Raw genomic sequence first — 22,880 nt, forward strand, 5'->3', positions numbered from 1 at the left:
CCAACTAGCCGCCATATTACAAGACCTAAACCTAAGTCTCGCTAGCTCGGTATCACCTGAGTTGATCCAGTTAGAAGGTATGAACCATACTGTTCTACCTTAGAGATGGCTAGGGGGCGCCGTAAGCCTTCAGTAAGAAATGCATATACTTGGAAAAATTCGACCAATGTTGCCGTGACCACGGTGGCCGAGTTGCTCAGGCACCTGCCGCGATAGCAGTGGACGCTGGTTCGATTCCAGCCTGGGGCACTGGAGGCCTTGGTCACTTTTTCTTAGTATATGACATTTATTTCAGTTTATATTACAAGCCGTCATGAAAACAGGTGGAATATGGGCAGATATGTTACCGGGCCCTATCTGGACACTATCCACGTCGTTACCACACAATGCGCCGCAACTCAATAACGAAGCTATTTGAATTCAATGCAATTTACAGTTATCAGATAAGGGAACAGCTAACGACTCCTAACGAGGGTATCGGATGGCTTCTGGTGGTAATTTTACACAGATCGACCTAGTCCACACTCAACAAAGGATTGTGTTGTGGGTAATAGACGACGCTATGATTAACATATAGTTATCTTTAAATACTAAGTATATATATATATATATACTTAGTATTTAAAGATAACTATATATTTATATAAAACATCCATAACTCAGAAACAGGTATTTGTGATAAATATACAAATAAATGTCCTTACCGGGATCCGAACCCGGGACCTCCTGCTTCGTAGCAGGGTCCTTTACCGGTGAGAGTCAGAATGGCGGGTGTACCTAAATAAAAATAAATGAAAAGCATACCATATTTTTGTACCTAATTTGTACTATTTAGTACCGCCGTTAAAAAAATTGTATCTCACGGTACATGATTTTTCTTAGGAAGAATTCTTTGAATTGCATCCTAACCTTTTTTAAGGCATGATTTTCTGAGTTATTTGAACACAACAGGTTAAACATTAAAGGTACTAAACCCTGGCTTAATAAAAATAATTGTACCTTAGCGTTTTTTCTTAAAATGAGATCGATAACGCCTGCAATAGTGTAATAGCAAGCAAAATATAATGAGTAAAACTTGGTAACCACAAATAAAATGGCTCATATTATAATTGAATATGAAGGTACAAAAATTTGGCTTTTATAGAATTTATCTATAACCACGGGAATATAGCGTAATAAAGTACACCCGCCATTCTGACTGTTAGGACGGCGGGTGTACTGTTTTTTTATGATAACTTATGATAATTACCGTGAGGATTTTTTTTTTAAGTTAGTACTAAATTGTACAAATTAGGTACAAAAATATGGCATGGTTTTAATTTTATTTTATTTAGGTACAACCCGCCATTCTGACTCTCACCTTTACCGACTAGGCTAGGAGGCCCTCAGCTATTTAGTATTTATCCGTCGTCATCATTTGAATGCCATGAAAAAGGTATGTATAACCAAATACAGGTACATTTTGTAACCAAATATATTACCACCGCCCCTGTTTCCCTACTGCGACAGTGGTCACCTTACAGTGTCAATTCATCGTAAGTTACTGGCTCAACAAGTAAATATGTATTCACGAAACGTACTTCGAAATGTACTTACAGAAAAGTCATTTTGGTGAAATAAGTAGTTGCCAGTTGTACTAATCCGTATAAAAGACATCAACGCGTTTGGTTGAAAAGTACGAGTATCAGTATATTTTTAGTTTTAAATAATTCATTTTTGTAAATGTAAATTTAATACGCATAAGCAATTAAGCACAGCTTAAGTGGAGGTACTAGCTATGGCAATTTATACAACAAAATATGAAAATTGCACGCGGATTTTTTAAACCGACTATACATAATTGTTTCGCAAGAAATAAACGTTAATGCAACATGTTTATTTGTTTTCTTATAATAACGGTAAAATAATAAATGTTGCTTAGTTTACAGTTTTATTAATTTTATTACTTATCGTAACTACTAACAATGCAGTTTAAGTAAGTACGAGCGACAACAACAAATATTGATAGTATAATTAGGACTGTATTCGATGACTTAAAAACAATTTAATTGAATGGGTATGATCTATGAAATCAACTCCTAATAGCTGGGCTGGGCCAATTAAACGTCATTTCCTGGATTAATTTTTAAGCAATTGGAACGACTTTACATCCGAATAAACAAGGCTTTAAAACTTTCCCAGTTTATTGGTGCTATATCAATTCAATAGATTCCGCTCAAATTTGGTGAAACTTTTTACCTAAACTTTTACCTTTAATTTGCAAATTATACTCTACGCTTGCGTGTGTTAATAGTCGGCTCAAAACATACACTTGTTATTTAAAAGAAGGTACCCTATACGATAAACTATACGACATAATTACCAGTTATTATTAATTATTATTATATTGGTTTCTTATTATCTGTAGTAATAATATACAATCATACACTTATAAAAAAAATGTCAAAGTAACGATGAACATGAACGCCAACATAACTCAACACAACAGTTAGTTAATACGAACCCAACGGTACCTTAGTTTTTGTCACATGGTTGCTTAATAAGATGCTTAGCGTATTAAAGAATATTCAATGCAACCTTCCGATGCACTGCGCATGCACACTCCGCTCTGTTTCACACGATCACGCACACAAATACATGCCCTAACACTATACAAATACGGCGCATTAATCCAATTACAGTCATGTGAAACAACGCACTAATTAGACGTTTAACATTGTTTAGAGTGCATCTAAAACTAGGGCTTAAGGCAATGCTACAGGAAATAAGACTTTAATAACGCAATGATAAGAATTGAAACCACAACCGGATCAAACCACAAGCGCTTCTGTGAAATTGTTATAACAATGAACCAACAAAATAAACCCTAAATTAAGTAGACACAGAGTTGTTTTTAGTGTAATCGGTGAGACATAGTCTTAGAAACTGCGCGATAACGAAGCTCGTTGTTAAACCTTCCTTAATCCTCAAAGATTAGGGTTGTATTTGGAGTGTAGGCGGTATCGGTAGTGCAACCGACGCGACGGGCTCGAATGCACCGCGGTTTCCGCGGCGTGCCATTGTGTTGCACTGTTATCTCGGATATGTGTCAGTGTTATAAGATCGACGCCGTCACGGTGCGGGTGTCGTCAGATAACTCGACGCCTTTACCGTAATCCGGTTTGATGCCGGCTTCAGATTATGAACGAATCTATTTACAAAAAAATATAACATTATCTATTAGTACAGTAACACCGTGACGATGATGTCCTATAATGATATCGACAACTCAATGTGCAATAGCTACCTTATTCATGGACATAATATTGCATGTCATTATTAGCATTTACATGTTATTATATATTGTTTAGACGACCCGTCTGGTCTAATAGGTAGTGACCCTGCCTATGAAGCCGATTGTCCCGGGTTCAAATCCTGGTAAGCGCATTTATTTGTGTGAAGTGCCCGGATATTTGTTCCTCAGTCATGGGTGTTTTTGTATGTATTTAAGTATTATATATCTATCGTTGTCTAAGTACCCACAACACAAGCCTTATTGAGCTTACTGTGGGACTTAGTCAATTTGTGTAATAATATCCTATAATATTTATTTATCTATAATATTTATTATAGAAATGAACCCTGCCAGGCAAACGTGCGTCAAGTCTAGACTGAGAGACGGCATCAGGTCGTACGACGTACATAGGTATGAGTTGATAATGCAAGCACATTAATTTATGATAACTATGCTCATTACAATACAACACACTCATGGAAAAAACACTGTGTTTAAAAGACCCTTCTACTCCGCAAATTGTTCTATTACCTATTTCATCCATCATTAAACTCATTTATAAAATGGTTCTATTTTTCATAGCATCAAAGCAAGTAGCGGGACCTTTACAAGAATAATGCCCCATTGAGGTATCATTAATCGATACATCGGATCGAATCTATCGATTGCCATCATCGAGTTATAAAACGATTGAAGCGCACTTTCACGGAAAATCGACTATTTTCTAGCCCAGTTTCGTCCAATGCTTTCTACGAACCTTTCATGGGATTTCATTATTTTGATCAGCGCTAATCAAGCGCGACGGTGAAGAAAGTAGGAACAGACGTTTAAATCGATTCGCATTAGCAACTAAGTACCTACTTGATTACTCGTATCACGATATGGTTTTAAATCGGTCTGCTTTAGGACGATCGGGGTACGTACGTCTAACTTCTATAAGGTATTCGTTTTTATTTAAGTATGTAGTTATAAGCAAAATTATTTAGATTTTAGAGTTGAAACAGATGTTTCTAAACTGAAATAGTTGTAGAACGAAAAAGTGACCGAACGTTATTTGTACAAAAATAATGTCTCAAAGGCCTAGACTGTCCTCTGTCTGTAGACTGCCCTTCTCCTATTTTGTATGAAAAAACCTACATTTTGAGAATCTGATAATAGGGTTTTTAAGCTAAACGACAAGGTTCATTAATATTAATATGTTAATTACCTATTTATAAAATGACCAATTGGTCAAACAATGTAAAATATAAAGTATCCATACTCAGAGTTGATGTTGTATTAATTTTGAGTTTCCATTTTAAATTTATCTGAAAAAGGAAATAATTATCATCTAAATAGTCTTCCGAAATCGGTTATTCTTCTTCCCACTTCAACCCACAATTTAAATGACATGCGCGAAACTTTAATATAATGATGTGTCGTTGGTCGAACGAAAGCGCCCCGCTGCCACACTTGCACCGACGCCGGCGCGCGCACGCGCCGAGCATCCAACTAACCGCTGCAATCTACATACTCGTACAAAGAAGGGTCATTTATTTCAATTACCATATGTAAATTTTCTTTTAGGCCGACCACGAGTCACAATTGAATACAATACGTCACTAAAAGTAAAGAAAGTACTGCCTACTTTTAAAGAGAACTTAACCGCAACATATAAAATAAATATTCCTAAGGTGTTTACCAATAATCATAGTAACTTGTCTACATAATGTATACACATTACTTACACACAGCAATTTATTATTAAGTACAATATAATAGCTCTGCATGTTTTCATCTTGTGTTAAGAAAACAAGATTTCTAAGAACATATTCGTAATTTGACGTGAACTTTCATCTCAAATCAAATTACGATTTCGCCAAGTTAACACAATGCCGGGGTAAATCTTGTTTATATTATTCGGTTGACCTGCATTAGCGTTAAATTTGAACCAATTGTAGCGACTACGGCACGGAACCCGAATTAGATTAAGAATAGCATCCGACCTTTCAAAACGAATTTAATTTGATATTCGTTTAACCCTACTCTCAGTCCTACTCGCTCAGTATAACGGTGTTATGTAACCCTTAGGTGGATATGTAGGTAGATCATATTGGAGAACTTTTACCTTTTACGATAGGGCAAAAAAATATATCATGATAAAAATCGGCTATTTCTTATATTTCGGTTGTTCAGCAATGTTACAATTGTAGGATTGGTTCCATAGGGAAAGTTGTACAGTATCTTGCAATAACACCTAGCAGAGTATTGATAAGGATTGAACAAAATTTTATGTAAATCCACTGCGAGATAAACAACAAGAAGTCAAGATCAGAAATTAAAATTATAATTGGAGCTCTAGATAGCACCGAGTAATTTGCTTAGAGGTGCACACGTCGGAAGTCCTTCATAATAATGGGGCATCGACCCAATAGCCGACTTACACAGAAGACAATTACCCGGCTAACTATCCGAACACCGAACGGTAACTCAGGATTACAAAAACTCAATTCATGCATCGGTTCGAGAAAGAAATTATCTAACTGTTCGTTACTCAATTTAGGAACTCTACACACGTAGTGTCCCGCAACAAAGGCACGGGCCACGGCGTTCGTGTTTCTATAAAAACCGAAACGAGATCGGAAATACTCGGACTTTCTAAGTCGGATGCTCTAAACGGACACATTTCACGGACAAAGAAGCATTGTTTAGATTGAATACCTTATATAAAACCAGGTTGTTGCTGGCAACCATAAGTGACAGGTTAAACTCTGCTCATTTGTTTGGTGATAATCCAGCGCGACGCGACACTTATGACGACAAGATGAATTACCCATGAAGATTATCTCTTTCTAGTCTACTGACATTAAAGTACTTAGCATGTTATATAAGTGCGATTTTCACATTGAAACAAAGCTGTCAATTTTGCAAACAAACCTAGAAGCAGCAAGATAAACAGGTTTCTGTTGGCTATTTTGTTTACTATTTTCTGACTCGTCAAAAGAAGTTGCTCAAATGGTGCGGAAAGCTTGTTACGAGTAAACTAAATGCATATTAAACGACAAAGAACATACGCAAGTTTTTTGTTCTCACATAAGTTGTTTGACTGGGAAATGCGTATTGTGAGTGGCTCTGCAATTGTGAGAAAAGCGAGTTAGCCTGAATGTGATTGCAAAAAAGTTGGTCAAACGACTCTTCGCATCACGTCGTTAGGGCTACTGCTTACGAGCCGCCGTAGGGGATAGCTTTCACATAATAAAAGTACTAAGTAGGTAACGACATATATCATCTTCACATCAAGCGAAAAAAGCAGAAGCAACGTTTTTTGTAGGTCTGTGGAAGAAACTCTGATGGATAACAGTGACTATTTTCCATCAAAAGTACATAATATAGAAGAATTTAGAATCAAACCACATTGAACCAATTCCAAAGGCATCCGTATCCAATATCCATTTTAGTGCAATAATACCTAATATCAGTAGATTGGATAATACGAATTGAATCAGTTCCATCGCTGGAGGTAGCCCTTTGTTGAGGCTGGGCTCGACTTGCACCTAACGGAATTGCAATTCGAAGTTTTTTCCTTCAATAATATCCGCGCTGTAGGTGGCTTCGCCATGGATTATAATTATAACAGGAAAGGAATTAAAAAACGAAGACTTCAATTACCGCTAATAAGGTTGTATTGAAAAATTAGCTAACATGTTACGAGTATCGTGTTAATATGCTTGAGTTTTCGCGCTTCGCCAATTAAGCTCTGCATATATTCTAAAGGCGTGCTTTTACTCATTATCGATCGATCATCGATCCGATAGCTCCACATCTACTGATATGCATGAATTGGTAACTTATAACAGTTCCTAACATCCGCATTATAGAGCAATTATGTTAAAATTGCCGACGTCAGTGAGGGTAGGAAGTGAAGCGTGGAGCTAACTGTCCGGCGGATATTACGCGAATCATCGACCTAGACCTGTTGTCTAGGACCGATGGCGCCGTAAGGAGTCGCTATATACAAAGTCTATGAGGTTACAAACGCCATAATACATATAAAGAATAATTAAACACAATCAATTTAGATTTAGTAGTTATAGTTAATAAATTGATGAACTCAGGAACGAAGTTAAATAGTACTTATTTAATACTTCAAATACCTTCAAAACTAAGATATATACGGAGCCTTCAGTTCACTATGTGTTGTTCGCACATTAAGTGAGTGATACATGTCAACGACTCGGAGAAATCTCTTATGTTCGCACAATTAATCTAAAACAATAGAGCAATTAATTAATTATACTATGGGAGACGGAAGTGTGTCAAAAACGTTCATTGGGATTCAATTAAAGTCAATGCATTACTACATGGTTCGTTTGAAGTATGAAAACGATCTGCCGCAGGAGGTCGAAGAAACTTCATAGGTAGGTATATAGGTTAATTGTGAGAAAGAATCAATATTAATTATCGGAGTACCTATATACCTACGATGTCATTAACAAGACCGCATGTGGTTAACATTATTACCGGCATACATATTATACCTATATTGCTTTTTATTCATTAATAGGAACTGACCTAAAAGGAGGTTAAAGAATACATATACTGGGTGGCGCCTGGAACAGGAATAAAAAGTCAAACAAATGAATCTTTGGACTACATAGTTCCAATTAGTTTCTAGTGATCCCATTGTTGTTAGTTTCTCCCACAAGGAGAAAATGCCACCTAAATTTACGACCAACAGGTAATAATGGATTTTATTATAATACCGTAGCTAGTTAATGATTTTGAAAACATGTTGGTGGTATAGGCAGTAAATCATAGCAGCTAGTTAAATTTGCTTAAAGGCAGCGTTATAACTATACCTACATATATTATATATCCATATAGTCCAATAAACATTAGATCTACAGGGGCTATTTGAGGCTCATACTAAATTTAGTCTACTTTAAAACCGTCTTGAGAAGGTACTATCAAAAACCAGTCCTTTAGGGTTATAGTCGCCCAAACTTAAAAAAAAAAAAACTAAATTTTCAAGAATTTTTGCGTTCGGCACTCGAGGTCACAAACTTAACAACAACATCATAAACGAGTCTGCAAAAAATCTGAACTACCGAATTTGACGCAAACTCCAAATGTATAAAGTTACTGGATTAATATGAATCAAGCGTTTAATATTGTTATTTTATAATAATATATGTAATTATTAAAAACTCTATTAGGTACTCTAAATCAGTCAAAACATACCTTTATTACAGCTACTTTATTTATCATGGAGAACAGATTGTAGAAATTTGTATTGTTGGGTTTATTATATATGTAGTTAATGATGTGCAAATAATTAATAATGACTAAAAATACCTATTATGCTGGAACAAGAATGATCACCAAAAAGTGAAAACAGACGCATAACCATATACCACTATGAATCAAACAATTACGTAATTTTTGTCATTTACGTGCCTCCTATTTTTAGAGGAATAAATACACTGACAGTACTGACACGTATGATTATTACTTATGGCAAAGTGCACAAGATTAAACATATTTTAGATCTTAGTGTTCGAAACTCCCTGCTCCATTAGTTGGTAGGTACCTACATTCATAGCGACAGACGTGACAAATATGATCAATGATCATGAACGTAATAATGTCAATTAATACAATACCTAAAGGCGACAATATCAAACTATGCCATGTAATAAGGTATGGTGACAAAATATTCACATATTCGTATACGTGGTCTTATAAAATTTGGTAATAATGCATTAGTATTCCACCTTCAAATATATATAAAGTCGGGGAAAGTGTTCACTCAGACAGGTTTTCGTGTACGGCCACGTGGGAACAAAACCGGGGGCAGGTACATATATAATTTAGAGACAACGACATAAGAGCGTTGAGTTCGCCGTGTAGAACCAACTCTCTCCAAAAATACTGAAATTTAACATCGTGGACACTTATCTACATGCGTAATATTTTCGGCAGACACAAATTGGCGCGTATTAAGTATTATTTTCCTTGGAGCTATGAGGTTAGATTAGATTATAATTTTGTGGCATAAATGCACACCTATTAATTTATGTTAGTCTCACCTAATTCATTCGGTTACTTATGGGTAGCTGTCTGATTAAAAACCTTTCCTATTCAAGCATAATATAATTTTACACCTAGTTTGAATTTGTTTCATCAAAAAATACACCCATCCATAAATTAATATGTTAACATATCAACTGTAAATTGCATACAACTTGCTAGGCACACACACTAACACTGTTAAATGAAACTGGATTCACACCGGACGGTGTGAGTTTCGATTTCAATTTTATTTCTTTGTCAAAGGGTAAAACGGGACCCTGTAACTAAGACTCCGCTGTCCGTCCGTTTGTCCGTCTGTCACCAGGCTGTATCTAATGAACCGTGATAGCTAGACAATTTAAATTTTCACGGATTATGTATTTCTGTTGCCGCTGTAACAACAAATACTAAAAAGTACGGAACTCTCGGTGGGCAAGTCCGGCTCGCACTTGTCCGGTTTTAATTTTTTTATATGTTATTGCAACATAAAGAGCAGTCGTGCTTTTTTTATTGCACCTGTCTTACAAATTTGTACGTTAAGTATTCAAGTGTCCATAATGCAATTTTATTGCAGAAGAAACTTAAGCCGGCGCAAGTGGAGCACGACGAAGAAGTTTTCTCGTGCATTTAATATAGACAGCAATTTATTAACGAGTGTCCATTTCATTAGTAAACTTAAACAGGCTGAGTCGTACGGACAATCTCGATTTTGCAATGATGTTGCCAATCCCACGGTATTTATTCTCTATGCTAGATTTACAGCTTGTCTGGAACAACCAAACTACTTTATAAACATTGCTGCGGTGGAACGCGGTTGTATTTGAACTAAGTGGCCCATTTACTAATTCCTATGACTATGTTGAACTTGTTGAAGTAACGTGGCTACTTCTAATTTAAGTGGTACCTAATACGACTTACGAACTTTCCACTATTGCTACTATTTCTACTCCAAAACAGGATAAAAATGCGTTCACATATACATTAGGTATGCGCAAATGTTATACAATTTTAAAAGATTGGTACTTTCCTCTATTTAGTTTAGGTTCTTCAGTTCAGTGAAGTAGGTATTCTTTGTATGATTTGCCTACTACTCTTCACTACAATGGTATTATAACGAAATGAAAACTATAATTATGATACGGAAGTATTATTTGTAAGCCGCGATTAACCGCCATACAATGAATTTCCGCCCGCTCGGAGACGGGAACGTTTTTCTCAATTACTAGCAATTACAGTAAACAGGGAATGTTCTTCGGAGAACATAATGGTTCGAATACAAGAAAACATTCCTAGAAAGTTACTGTTTATGCTAATCAGATTAATTGTTGCCCATATATGGCACAATCTTACAGCGGAGAGATAGACGATTCTCACATAAGACTGTGTTCTATTAGCAAAATGACATCGATGAGTTCTGAGGTACAGTTACTAACAAAACTTGACAAAGTTATCCGAAACTAGAATGATGTCATAGTTATTGTAGGTAAAAAATTGTTTACATAGGTATCTATACCTAGAAATAAATTACACAAAAACCAAGATAATGCACTTTAGGCCCGACAAAAAGTTCCCTTGCAAATTGAATGTTAATTTACAGGAACTAAAATCGAGTGTGTCGATTCTTTCACGCTCCACGGACTAGACATCGACTCACACCTGAATTTGAAGGCACATGTAATAACAATTAAAAACAAACTGTCAAAATTCATATACGTACGCCTTAAGATAATTAAATAAATGCATCGACCTAGGAATAGGTCACTATGCTTATTACTAGAAACATTGAAAGATTGAAGATTTATTTATGTAATTTGTTCGGAAATATGGTAATTTGTTCGAAAATACCCTTATATCTTCACAAAACTCGATGAAAAACCACGACGATACGCCGCGAGGCACAAAAATAATCTGGCAATCACAACAAATATTGATTTAAAACTGTACCAAGCAGCTCAAATATGATGGCCATTAAGATATACAACAAGCTCTCTCAAGCTCAAACGAAACATCTAAAAATAAATGCATTCATAAACTCAAACAATTTGTAGTAAATAAGAGCCTTCAAGAATTTATTGATGATACCGAAGAAAAATAACAAAATAGATATACATAAATATCGTCGGTCTGCCTCTATTCACAGCATTGTGATGATGACAACTTTTTACCATTAGCCTATTATTATAACCAGACACAATAAGAAACGACAATCAATAAATTAATAAATTGACAAATGAATTCAATTAACCATTTATCAATATAATATATTGTTGACGTTATAATCATACATTTACTTATAAGATTTTCCGTCATTTATTCATATTTTATTTTATTACTAATAAGTAAAATTTTAGTATGTTCCTTATAGACTAACCTAGAACAGAATAGAATAATACTATTGTGTGCCCTTACAGGTTGTCACTTGGTTGTCATGATCTGACTTTATATTATGTAACACCTATTATATACATGACAATACAATATTGAAAAAATTAAAAAAAATGAATTCTAATTTGTGACTAAGCGCTAATTAATTAATTTGTAAACACACCCCGGTATGAAGGCCTGTATCACTTACCCGGCAACTACATTTACCCGTACCTTACTGAACATCCACTTCAAATGTTGTAAAACTCTACTAAGAAAATGTTGTTTTGAAATTCAGCCTGAAAAAATGGTTGAAATTCCTAACAACTTCTAATTACAGTAACTTTTATAACTGACTTCCTATGGTTACGGAATTATGAATAGATATTTTTTCGACGACTGTACTTGGTACTGTAGTTACCGGCAACAACGTGCGACATAGTGACAAAAACATTACCTCTAGTGTCATTCACCCGCAGGAAGCCACTGTTTACCGATCTGTGAGTATAAACGACAAGAGAATCGATTCCAAATCGCTTAATCGATGTTTTATCCGAAAGGTTTTGTTACAATCGACTCGCCGCGTCCGGGTGGAAAGCGGATTGCGCGTCTTCGGCAAGAGAAATGCGTTCGGCGAGGATTAAATAGAATACAGACAAATCCAATTTAATCTTAACCTATTTTAAACCTTATGCACACTAAAAGTAAGGCTTCAAATTGTTTGCGACACGGATTCTGTTTATTTAATTTCTTTACACTAAGTATTCGAGTAAATTGAATTGGGTATGGAGGATGCTGTGCTGATTTACTTTTCCAATTTCAATTATTTGGTACTTATATTCGTATACCTATTTAATAAAAAACAGAAAAGTAACTTCAAAAATGATAAACACTCAACAGTTTTGCGCTTTGGGTAGGTACGTTTCAAGTTTCAAGGTCTGTATCTGAATCCATCAAGATTTGAGGACTTCTATTAATTCCTCATAGAACCCATCATCACTAGACCTTGACCCAAATGTCCCTTAAAAACCTTACTGAAGAAGACAAATAACCAAACGTGAAATAAGTACACTTTATTAAATGGCATTTTTCTCATGTAAATATTTAGTTTTTTGATGAAAATACAAAAGTCGCTATTGTATGCCTATACAATTTGAGAAGATCCCTCAATTCCTAATGGATCCATTCATCAGACTAGGTTAGGCCAAAAATGATTCCTACTTGGAACTGAAAAAGATTTTTTTTATCAAAATCAGTTCACTTATGACGGACTTTTAAGGTAACATACATACAAAAAATACGGTCGAACTGATAACCTCCTCCTTTTTTAGTTAGCATTGCAGGACTTCTACAAATGTATATTAACATTTCGTAATACCTGAGACTTTGGAACGTCGGCAGTTTATTTATTATATTATTAAACGCCGGCTGTTGAAAATAATTTACATTCAATTAAGTATAACACTAGGATTCCACCGGATATATATTTCTCCTTTTTCAATTATACGCTTTCTTAATGTTCTAATTGCTTTTAGCACGGCGATTGCTAAGTATATTTATATTATACGAATTACGAATGCTTTAAACGAGACGCGGCATGAAAAACTTCGAAATATGTCGTATTTAAATGTATAAGAGATTAAATAAATGGAGCTATTCTTAAATAGGGTACTTAACCCTACTTGCCCGGGAAAAAAAAATTACACATAAATCTACTTAAAGTATAGTAGAATTATAAAGGATAATCAGATATCAGTATTGCGATACAACGAGGAAATGCCGCCAGCGTCCTTGGTACAATGCCTCAAGGGTCTATTTTAGATTTAAGCTAGTTATAGTAATCCTCTTTATATATCCATTATGTATATTGTTATTGTAAATAAAATATTTCGTAAAGGATAATCATATGCGGCTTTCCATTTTTTTAATCGCTTATGCAGCATTACACCGCCTACTTTTTGGTTGCCGATGCTCGTAGCATTGGCAATGCTATAGCTTAAGCCAAGTGGAGAAATTTTCACCAACTCAGTAGTGTAGTAAAATAATAAATACTCGTGTAAAGGTTAATCGTAACTCACCGCTTGGGCACGCTTATCCGCCGCTGGCGGAACAGGTGATCCATTGTTGCTTCCTTCCCACACCGGGAAATTACCGACTTTCACTTGATCTCAACTGCACGTCCATCCGACTGTCACTGAATTTAGGATACACGTAACACTAGGTATTGTCTTAGTTATGGAAAACTGAAGAAAATATTCACTGAGCATTCATTCATAAAAAAAAACTAGGATAAATTAACGCACTTAAAAGGACTTAAGTACTAAATTTGGGCTTACTAGCAGCAGAAGCCTATAAACGACCTTCAACTGGTTTGTAGGATGCTAGAGGAGATACCTAGATTAAACAATTTGTTTTATATTTGTACCTAGAGTCAAAGCTGGGCGACTCTCTTTTGTCTTTATTGGGTTGTTCGCTGAGTAAATATATAGCACAGCTTAGGGATTCTAAAATGAATGTCTAAAATACATCATTCAAGTATTTCTAGGAAATACCGTTGAAATATCGTCACATTTTCCAAGAACTCCGTCAGTTAAAACATGGTGAGCTCAATCTAAAGAGTATATACACATCAAATTTTCAATATTTAATTACTGAAGGGAAACTCTATTAATATTAGTTACATAAGTTGCCCGTGGGGATTAGCGCAATGCAACGTTTAATAACCGCTTACAAAAAAAAATACGTGCGAATCTCCATTAATACAACAAATGCCATATATCTACAAATGTGGGTGTGTGATATAATAATATCTAAGAATGTTTTAGAGAGATTATCAGACGGAGAAAGTAAAGGCGCGTCGGTGCTCTCTGTTCTTGTCCATGCGGAGATAAATGTTTAAAAGGTAGTAAAAGATAAGAGTTGAATACACGCTTACTACCTTACGCGATAGGTTGTAGCATCGTGTATCATTTAGGTGTCATTATGTAGAATCATGTTAATGAGTCCCGCAAATGCAAAGTGAATTCGCACATTCATGCCGATCGTACAATAAGTATATTCGGTAGAATAATGAGGACAATGGAGTAGTGTGATATGGCACATTGGACCCTTGGGTTTACCGGATGCGATTTGTAATGATTTGCTCTTTCCAAGATCAAATGCGTGATCATTGCCAATTTGTTACAAAAGCCCATAAAAGAAACTGTAGGTTTTTTTGTATAATTGTGAACCAATAAAAATTTTAATAAGATCGGCGTTTTATTTTGATCGTCACTTTGGTCTTAAGATGCAGATTTACTATAATGAAGATGTATTCTAATTGCCCGCCCAATTTTATTCTAATAAGTTAAGTATAGTAGTTATAACTTTTTTGAGACAGGGCACCTTTTCAAATTCAATGGAAGCATGATACTTAACAGCTCAAGATATCAAGAACAGCTTTCAGAATTTAGTGAAGGTTTTTTTCAGTAATACGGATTCTTATATGACTACCCAGTTGAAGTAAAACACGCGACGTAAGTTGTGATTACTCATTAGCAAGATGTAAGTTACATTAAGTAGGCTTCATACTTTACTGAGATTTAACCCACCGCGCTAACACTTACACTTTCACGTTACAAAAAAATCGGTAGACTATGAAATAATCTCCTATTACTCAAAATTCACGTAAAGAAACGTGTAAAATTAAACAATATATAAAGATTGACTCTTGTACCTACATATTCCGATCTCAAAACCTACAATATGACAATGCAATACACCTTGCTTAGACCTACCTACATAATCCAAGCTTTCTATATGAAATTCGAGCTGTCGATTCATGGTCACTTATTTAGCTTTTAAGACAAGTACACACCGTGTAAAAGTACATATTTATTCACGGCTGCTGGCAAATTGCGTATGTGGGTTGGTAAGCGGATTACCGATAAGTAATCATGGACGTGACATCTCATTTTGTATCGTACCTACACATCCTACCGAGTTTTAAGATAGGTGTGTCGTTTTGTAGCTTAACTACATATCAGAAGGAAGGTACAGGTGTTTAAATAAGTAGAGGTCTCAATATTCATTTTAGTGCCTATTTGAAAAAACATACCGGAGCTTTTCACAACAGGGTGAATTTATTGTACGAGTATTACCATACGCTGAGGGGTGAATATGTGGGTCATACAGTCATTCATACTGAACAACTTTTACTATGAGGCCAACACTGAAATCGCGCAAAAAATCAGCTGTTCCATAGAAAACATTGACAAGTAATTTACCAAAATGTATGAGCCGGCATATTTTTTTTCGCAATTTCGGGGTGGCTCCATAGTAAGAGTCGTTCAGTATGACCTACCTACATATATCCTCACCTACATACATCCACCTCTCAGCGTACGGTCAAACAAAAATTTGACCCTGTATAATATTAAACTACAGATTTACATTTATTGTCACAACGCGGGGACTAACGCTAGGAAGATGAAGACTAGGTACCGGTAAAAGTGCACCTGTTCAATGTATAAAATTAATAACCACAGCCATACGGACCTCTTAAGAAAAACACAACGTTATTTTTTTGGAATACATTTTACAGTATATTTTAAACAACCAAGGTTTCAAGTATTTCGACTTATATAGAAGTTACAATGCATACGGCACTTTTTTAATGAGATCAGAAATTATTATAAAACCCTAACAAAAACATTATAAAATGAATTGATTAGTGATTACATTTGATTAGATTTTTTATTTAATTATATAAATTATTACACTATAAATTTGCATCAATATCTAAATCATGTTTCTCTTCTCATTATGATCGTTCAAACATTACCAATAATGAGCAATATTTACCTACGCCAAGACCACATATTAAAGGGGTAAGTATGCGTATTTTTGCTATTACAAGTATTTTCTTTGAAATCAACAAGGTGACTAACCTATAAGCTAGAATCTTTTTCATATAAATAGGTATCCAAGTACTCCAAGTAGTAAGATATTGCTTGCGTGAGTGTAGGTATTCCTTTAATTGATCATAACTCACAGATAGCATCATGTACAGATATGTACGTAGTTTTTAACTTAATGATTCTATTAATTATCTGTGTCGCGCAATTAATTACATACCTTCTTTGCTAACTTTTTTTTATTTTTGTTAAGTTTATTAAACAATATTATCGTAATTCCATCGATTAATTTATGGTAATATTTAGGGTTGCCATCCGTTCGGGTTTCCCCGGATTTGTCCTAGTTTAGAGGGAGTCCGGGGAGCGTCAGGGGAGGACTTCATTTGTAGTCCGGGTTTAAAAATTTGAAGCCTTAGGCCGCCCGCGACACACGCCAACCTGTTTAAAAAAAACCTGTTAACATGTCCGGATTCTGGACTCTAAAATCCGGGAATTTTTGTGTCTTGTCCTGGTTTCCAAATTTTAGAGACGGCAACCCTAGTAATATTACAACATGTCATGCATTCATGATTTTGCATTTATTTGAATAAATTATTATGGACCGCGAGCGTTAGCGAAGGTCTCCGTTTCAGCTTGGGCAAACTTGCTTTCGTTTGTCCGGAATTCCGGATGGTCTCCTCTGCATCGCATTTTTCAACCGATTCTCGTAAAATTTTGTGAGCAGGTTCGGTAGTTAGATAGTTTTTTATCGGTCATTTCGTTTTTTGGAAAACGTTCAAAATGGTGGAAATCGGTATAAAGGACTTAAGCGCCAGTAGGGTCTATGGCGCTTAAGACTATATTATGAGTTCGCTGTGATAGACTCCATGAAGTAAGTTTTTTTTTTAAAGCGAGATCTACAACTTAAAGAGCCATTAGTACTGATTAGAAAACGTTAATTTAATCTCTATTGATTCAATTATTAAGTGTATACGGGATTTAGATATTGTCATTTACAAAAAACTTTTTTTTAACCAAGTACCAAGTATTCTTTTTTATATAACCTATCATTATAGATATTATCAATTTCCTATTTCAGCTTATATCAAAATTAATAATGTTGACAAAAAAATAAGTCCTGTTAAGTGCACATAATAAATAAAATTTACCAAAACTAACAACAATCCAACCGCAAATATCACCACTTTTAATCACGAAAAACAGAGCTCGTAGCGATCGACTTTCTACCGCGTGTTTACGTCAGCCGGGAGACGCGCGGGCGGGTCCGTCCGCGGGGCCATACAGAGCAACACTGAGTTTCAGCCGAGCGCGCCCTCGCAGCCGCTACTGGCAAGTGGAGGGCGCGGAAAAACGACTAAAAGTTCGGCTGAAACAGACGAGAGCATGTTTCATAACGCGCCGATAAGCGCCTTTTTTGACTACTTTCTAACAATGTGCTTAGCTTAGATTCATGATTGAGTTCAGCACACAATATTCCTTTAAGAACACGTAGCTGCATCCCGCACTTTGACATTAGTTTCGCGATTTTACCTAATTTATTTACTCTGGGCCTAGTTTTGACCCAAGATCGACATTGCGTTTGGCTCGAGTTATCTATGTATCCCAATCCCCACTTACTTGCCCAATTTACAAACTTCCTACAAGCTTATAAAGGAAAGGAAAATAAACTACGAATATAGTATGAATTTTCTCAAATAATTTTTACGCCTCAGACCCTATAATCTGTAAAACAAAAGCCTTTGTTTCTTTTGTGCAGCGGTTACTAATTCTACCAATACTGACTGAACGGGAACAAATGCCGGCATTGCTAAATATTAGGTACTTTACACATATCCCTAGTCAATAAAATGCAATTTAACATTCATAGTTATAAGTAAGTTAAAAGTATATTTATTTTTGATGAACAGGTAGGTATGTCGTTAATCACTATTCAATAATGAAGTAATCTCATAATCATTCAACCGACCTAAGGCTGCCCTTGTTGTTTGTTTGTGTTTACCTTTTTAAACGCGAAGAACACCAAAAGTCGGCGTTACTAATAGTCGTGCCCAGCCATGGACGACTACAGGTATTATGATGTACGCTGTCAAAGTAACCTACACACTTTCAAGTAAGGTTTACATTAGCTCGCTTGCACCCGGGACCCGTAGCGTATCAGTGACATTTTTGTTTATAACGTAAAGGGTCAAACGGCTTAGGTAACGACGATGACTCCACGTGAAACGATTAACTCCGTAATATGCCTATTTTTATACCGGCGCGCATTGCGCCAATTAATATAGAAGAATCCTACAGCTCGCGTGTCGAGGCGTCGCACGCGCACGCTGTTCCGGCGTCATTAATGCAGCCGGTCTATAAATAAAATCAATTGCTCGCCGGACTATTCTTCTGTCCAGTAGGACAACCCGTAATACAATCGTAAAACTAGTATAAATCAAACTTCTACCTCCACATCATCACCACACTCGCCTAGGGCTGCCATCCTTCCGGGTTTTCCCGAATTTGTCCTAGTTTGGAGGACGTCCGGGGGGCGTCAAGAACCCGGACACTTTTCATGTAAGGAAGCACATTAAAACTACATGTAAAATTAAAGGTCTTGTATTTAAAAAATATTATTTTCGGACACGCCCGGGGAAAAAATGCGATTTACGCCAAATGTCCGGGTTTATTTGAATCTTTGTCCGGGTTTGGCGAAATTCGAGATGGCAGCTCTACACATGCCTCCCACAAGGATTTTCACAACGATGGGTTATACCATTATATTCACGGTTTCCTGTGGTCATGGACTGATCATCGCATCGGTCTACCTTGTTGGGTTAATTTCAATATATTTATACCTGGTGGTCCAGAGGGCCTAGCCAAGATGCCAATTGTTTGCGCCGTAGCGAACGAAACGGTAATCTCTCTATATCACTTTTCCATATTAGTGCGACAGAGACATTAGCGTATTATAGCGCTACGGAGCGAACGATTGGCGTCTTGGCTAACCAAGTAAGGCACCCTGAACGTTTAGGTATGCTTAGGTACCTCAGTAAAATGAGAACACCCTATTGCCTGCGATTCACGACCACAGGCGAACGAGGTTGCTTCGGATTAAAAATCCGTTCATTGGGCTCAATTACTGGATTCACGGATATCTACTTGTGAAATTAATACTCTTCGCTCTAATTAAAAGGTCAATCGTAAATTCTTAATAACGGTACGATAATCACATCACATTATATTCTATCTGAATACAGAGACGAAGGAATAATATCTCATTAAACTATTTTGATAGGTAATCGCTGTATAGGCGGTTATTTAGTTATTATTTGCTCGTTAAAGATTCGCCTACAGCATCTAGAATATATTTTGAATTTAGTAAGCTCTGCCTGTCGGGCACCGCTACGGTTAGTGAGGCAGAGGCTCTAGACACTGCTCATTAATTTGCGATTACGGCATGTCTATAAAATATAGATTTACGAAGTCACCTGAGTATGTTATTGTCGGCGCTAAGCGGCTCGCATCACGTTACATGTTGAACCGACAGACCCTGGAACAGAAAAGGCAACTTGGCAAGCACATTCTACGTAGTAAGACCCCTAATAAGGTAAATCGACCTTATAGTGAAGGTCGCGGAGTTTCGTAGTAGCTGTAGCTCACTGTAGTGAGCTGCGAAATTGCATGGAGAATTTTTTTTTTGCATGTGGAGAATGGGTTACATATATTATAGCCACAAGTTAAACTAGGTGCAAAACATTGTGATCGTGCACCGGGTAGGCATGTACTATTATGCAGTGTTGACTTATGGTTTCCCGCTTTTTAACATTGCTATTTTTAACAATTATTTAAACACGCATTTAACGCTTTGACAATAAAAACCTGTCCAGATATTTGTCAGCACCTTGGCCGGCCTCATGTATAGTTGTGCCGTTCTCGAGAACATTCTCCATACAAAACGGGGAACGTTCTCGAGAACGGCACAACGTAGATACTATTATTTGAAACCAGAAATTTCCTGCCTCTCACAGCTAAACTGTGTGTGGAATGAACTGCATGTCGCCCAATGTCCGGACCAATACGACCTGAAGGTCTTCCCTCCTTCAAACTTGAAGAAAAGAGCCGACTCCCATTTTAAAGGCAGACTTATTTACCCTTCTGGTGTTACAGGCGATTCATGAGCTCGATGTGAGCTCGTTTGCTTTCTATGTCATAAAAAAATGCCTGATTCTTAAAATACCAGCAGTTCAAAGATAAGCAAATTATGAAAATTATCCTGTTTATTGGATATCATCACATTATATAACACACGCCTTTCTGCTCTGCTGCGTATCTAAGTACCTACTTAACTGACCACATCTTCGAGTTTATACCTACGGCCAATACGAGTAGGTATATGATGTAACTAAGCTAAACATAACCAACGCTCTTGACATATTGCTGCCGCTATTTCACGCTATCTCCAGCATTTTTACCGATATATTTACAACCGTTGACACTGATTCTTCACATTTCACGAGGTCGTTCATACAAATTGATATGTCACACGTTATCGGGGCTACTTGTATCGCGATACAGTGAACTCGATTTGTATTTTCGGAACATAGCGGAATACGATTTTATTTTATGTCAGTTTCGTGGCCGTCATTAAAATGTAACAGGTAGGTATATCAGCCATCTAATGGATGGACTACCTACTCTACTGAACTGGTTAAGTAACTATTCGCTTCCAGGATAATTAAGATACAAGAATTGTATCCGATATTAATTTATTATCAGTTGAAAATGATGTGATTACCTACCTAGTTAGTAGGATACTGAATTAGGAATTGTTTTTTTGAATATCAAAAAAACAATTCCCCCAAACAATTAAATATAAGACAACCCTTATTATAGGGAAAAGTTCACCTTTCTACACATCTACACATATATTTTGATTATAAACCTAATTAAAACCTAATTTCCATCAGTCTTATGTACAATAAATTGTTAACATAGGTACGCGTACATAGGTGTCATACAATTATAAAGCACAGTACATAGTTTAGATAATAAATACTTATATACTTACTTCACTCTTTGGCTTGTACGCTGTAGCTGTAGGTACCTATTTGTACAAATATGATTTTGCGTTTGTTTTTTTCTACAACTATGTAAGTACATACTATGAAAAGGAGACATTTGATATTATGCAACAAGATTTCTGGGCAACAATCCGCCGCTTGAAAGTGCAACTCACTGAATATCGATAGGTTTATACTACTATACTAGTTTATAGACTAAAAGACCGGTGAAAGACTCATCATGATGAGCATGTCATTGATATTGAAAGTGTCCGTGACGATATGTAAGATACGTTACATGACCATGACTGTCAACACTGCATGATTTCTCTTTCCTCTCCACGCTCATGATACCTAATTACTAATTACAAAGTGAGAAAGCAGCAGGGTAACTAAGCGAGTAAGCAATCAGAGATAATAAATACACCCATTAAAATCAGCGTATTTGTATTCGCTCACCCAACTAATACATAGTTCGAAATACTGTTGTGCTGTCGGAAAGGTATCTTATACCTTTAAACGAGCAATTCTTGTATATATATTTCTGTGATCTCGGAAACGGCTCTAACGATTTCGATGAAATTTGGTATATGGGGGTTTTTGGGGGTATACAATCTATCTAGATTAGTCTTATGTTTGGGAAATCGCGTGTTTTCGAGTTTTCATGCGATTTCTTTCGACGCAGAATATTCGTCGCTAATTTCGTGCTGCCGGCCACTGTCCGTCTGGTCCAGCGGATTAAGACGTTACGGACGGCTAGAAACGAGTGTTACGGGTTCGAATCTCGCCCGGTGACTAACTTTTGTTTTTTTTTATATGTTCAAGTTTATATTTTTTTTTAATTTTTATTGTTTTAGACAAGTTTAATTTAGTAAAAAAATGTATTTAAGATTATCACCTATACACCACCATATTACAATAAATAGTTAGAACCGAGCAAAGCTCGGTCGCCCAGGTACTTTTATTTTATGTGGAAAACCAACAGCTTAAGTAACTAAGACTATGTTAAACAAAATATGAATCAGGGATGCCTATTACAGGTTTCCACAGAAAGTTTCCGAAATTGCGAAACTTCTATATTGTAGAATTTCGGAAACTTCTTATATTTTTGTATGGAGGTCGAATTTTCCGTTTTCCAACTTCAAAATTATTATCTCTTGGCACGTATTTCTCTTGCCCCAATGTTTACCTTACCCCACCTAACCTTATGTATATTTCTGATGAGTAACGATAATACCATACGTTTTTGTAGAA

The 22,880-nt window shown here is 36.1% G+C and overlaps 1 protein-coding gene across 7 annotated transcripts in view; it reads right to left on the bottom strand.

The window, feature by feature from the left end:
• The window catches only part of LOC133523460 (heparan sulfate 2-O-sulfotransferase pipe), a 94,073-nt gene extending 73,596 nt beyond the window's left edge, over positions 1 to 20,477 (bottom strand). The window contains exons 1-2 of one of the 7 annotated variants that reach the window (XM_061859054.1): positions 17,733 to 19,828; positions 13,768 to 13,932 (exon numbers count right to left, since the gene is read on the bottom strand). In XM_061859054.1, the coding sequence (XP_061715038.1) occupies positions 13,768 to 13,811 (44 nt within the window). In that variant the 5' untranslated portion in view covers positions 13,812 to 13,932; positions 17,733 to 19,828. Of the gene's footprint in view, positions 1 to 13,767; positions 13,949 to 17,732; positions 19,829 to 20,054 lie in introns of those variants that run through there. The other 6 variants (XM_061859052.1, XM_061859051.1, XM_061859050.1 and 3 more) reach the window with 6 other exon arrangements.
• Between the last annotated feature and the right edge of the window lie 2,403 nt (positions 20,478 to 22,880).

The sequence above is a fragment of the Cydia pomonella genome, chromosome 12, assembly GCF_033807575.1.
Source record: "Cydia pomonella isolate Wapato2018A chromosome 12, ilCydPomo1, whole genome shotgun sequence".
Taxonomy (NCBI): Eukaryota; Metazoa; Arthropoda; class Insecta; order Lepidoptera; family Tortricidae; genus Cydia; species Cydia pomonella.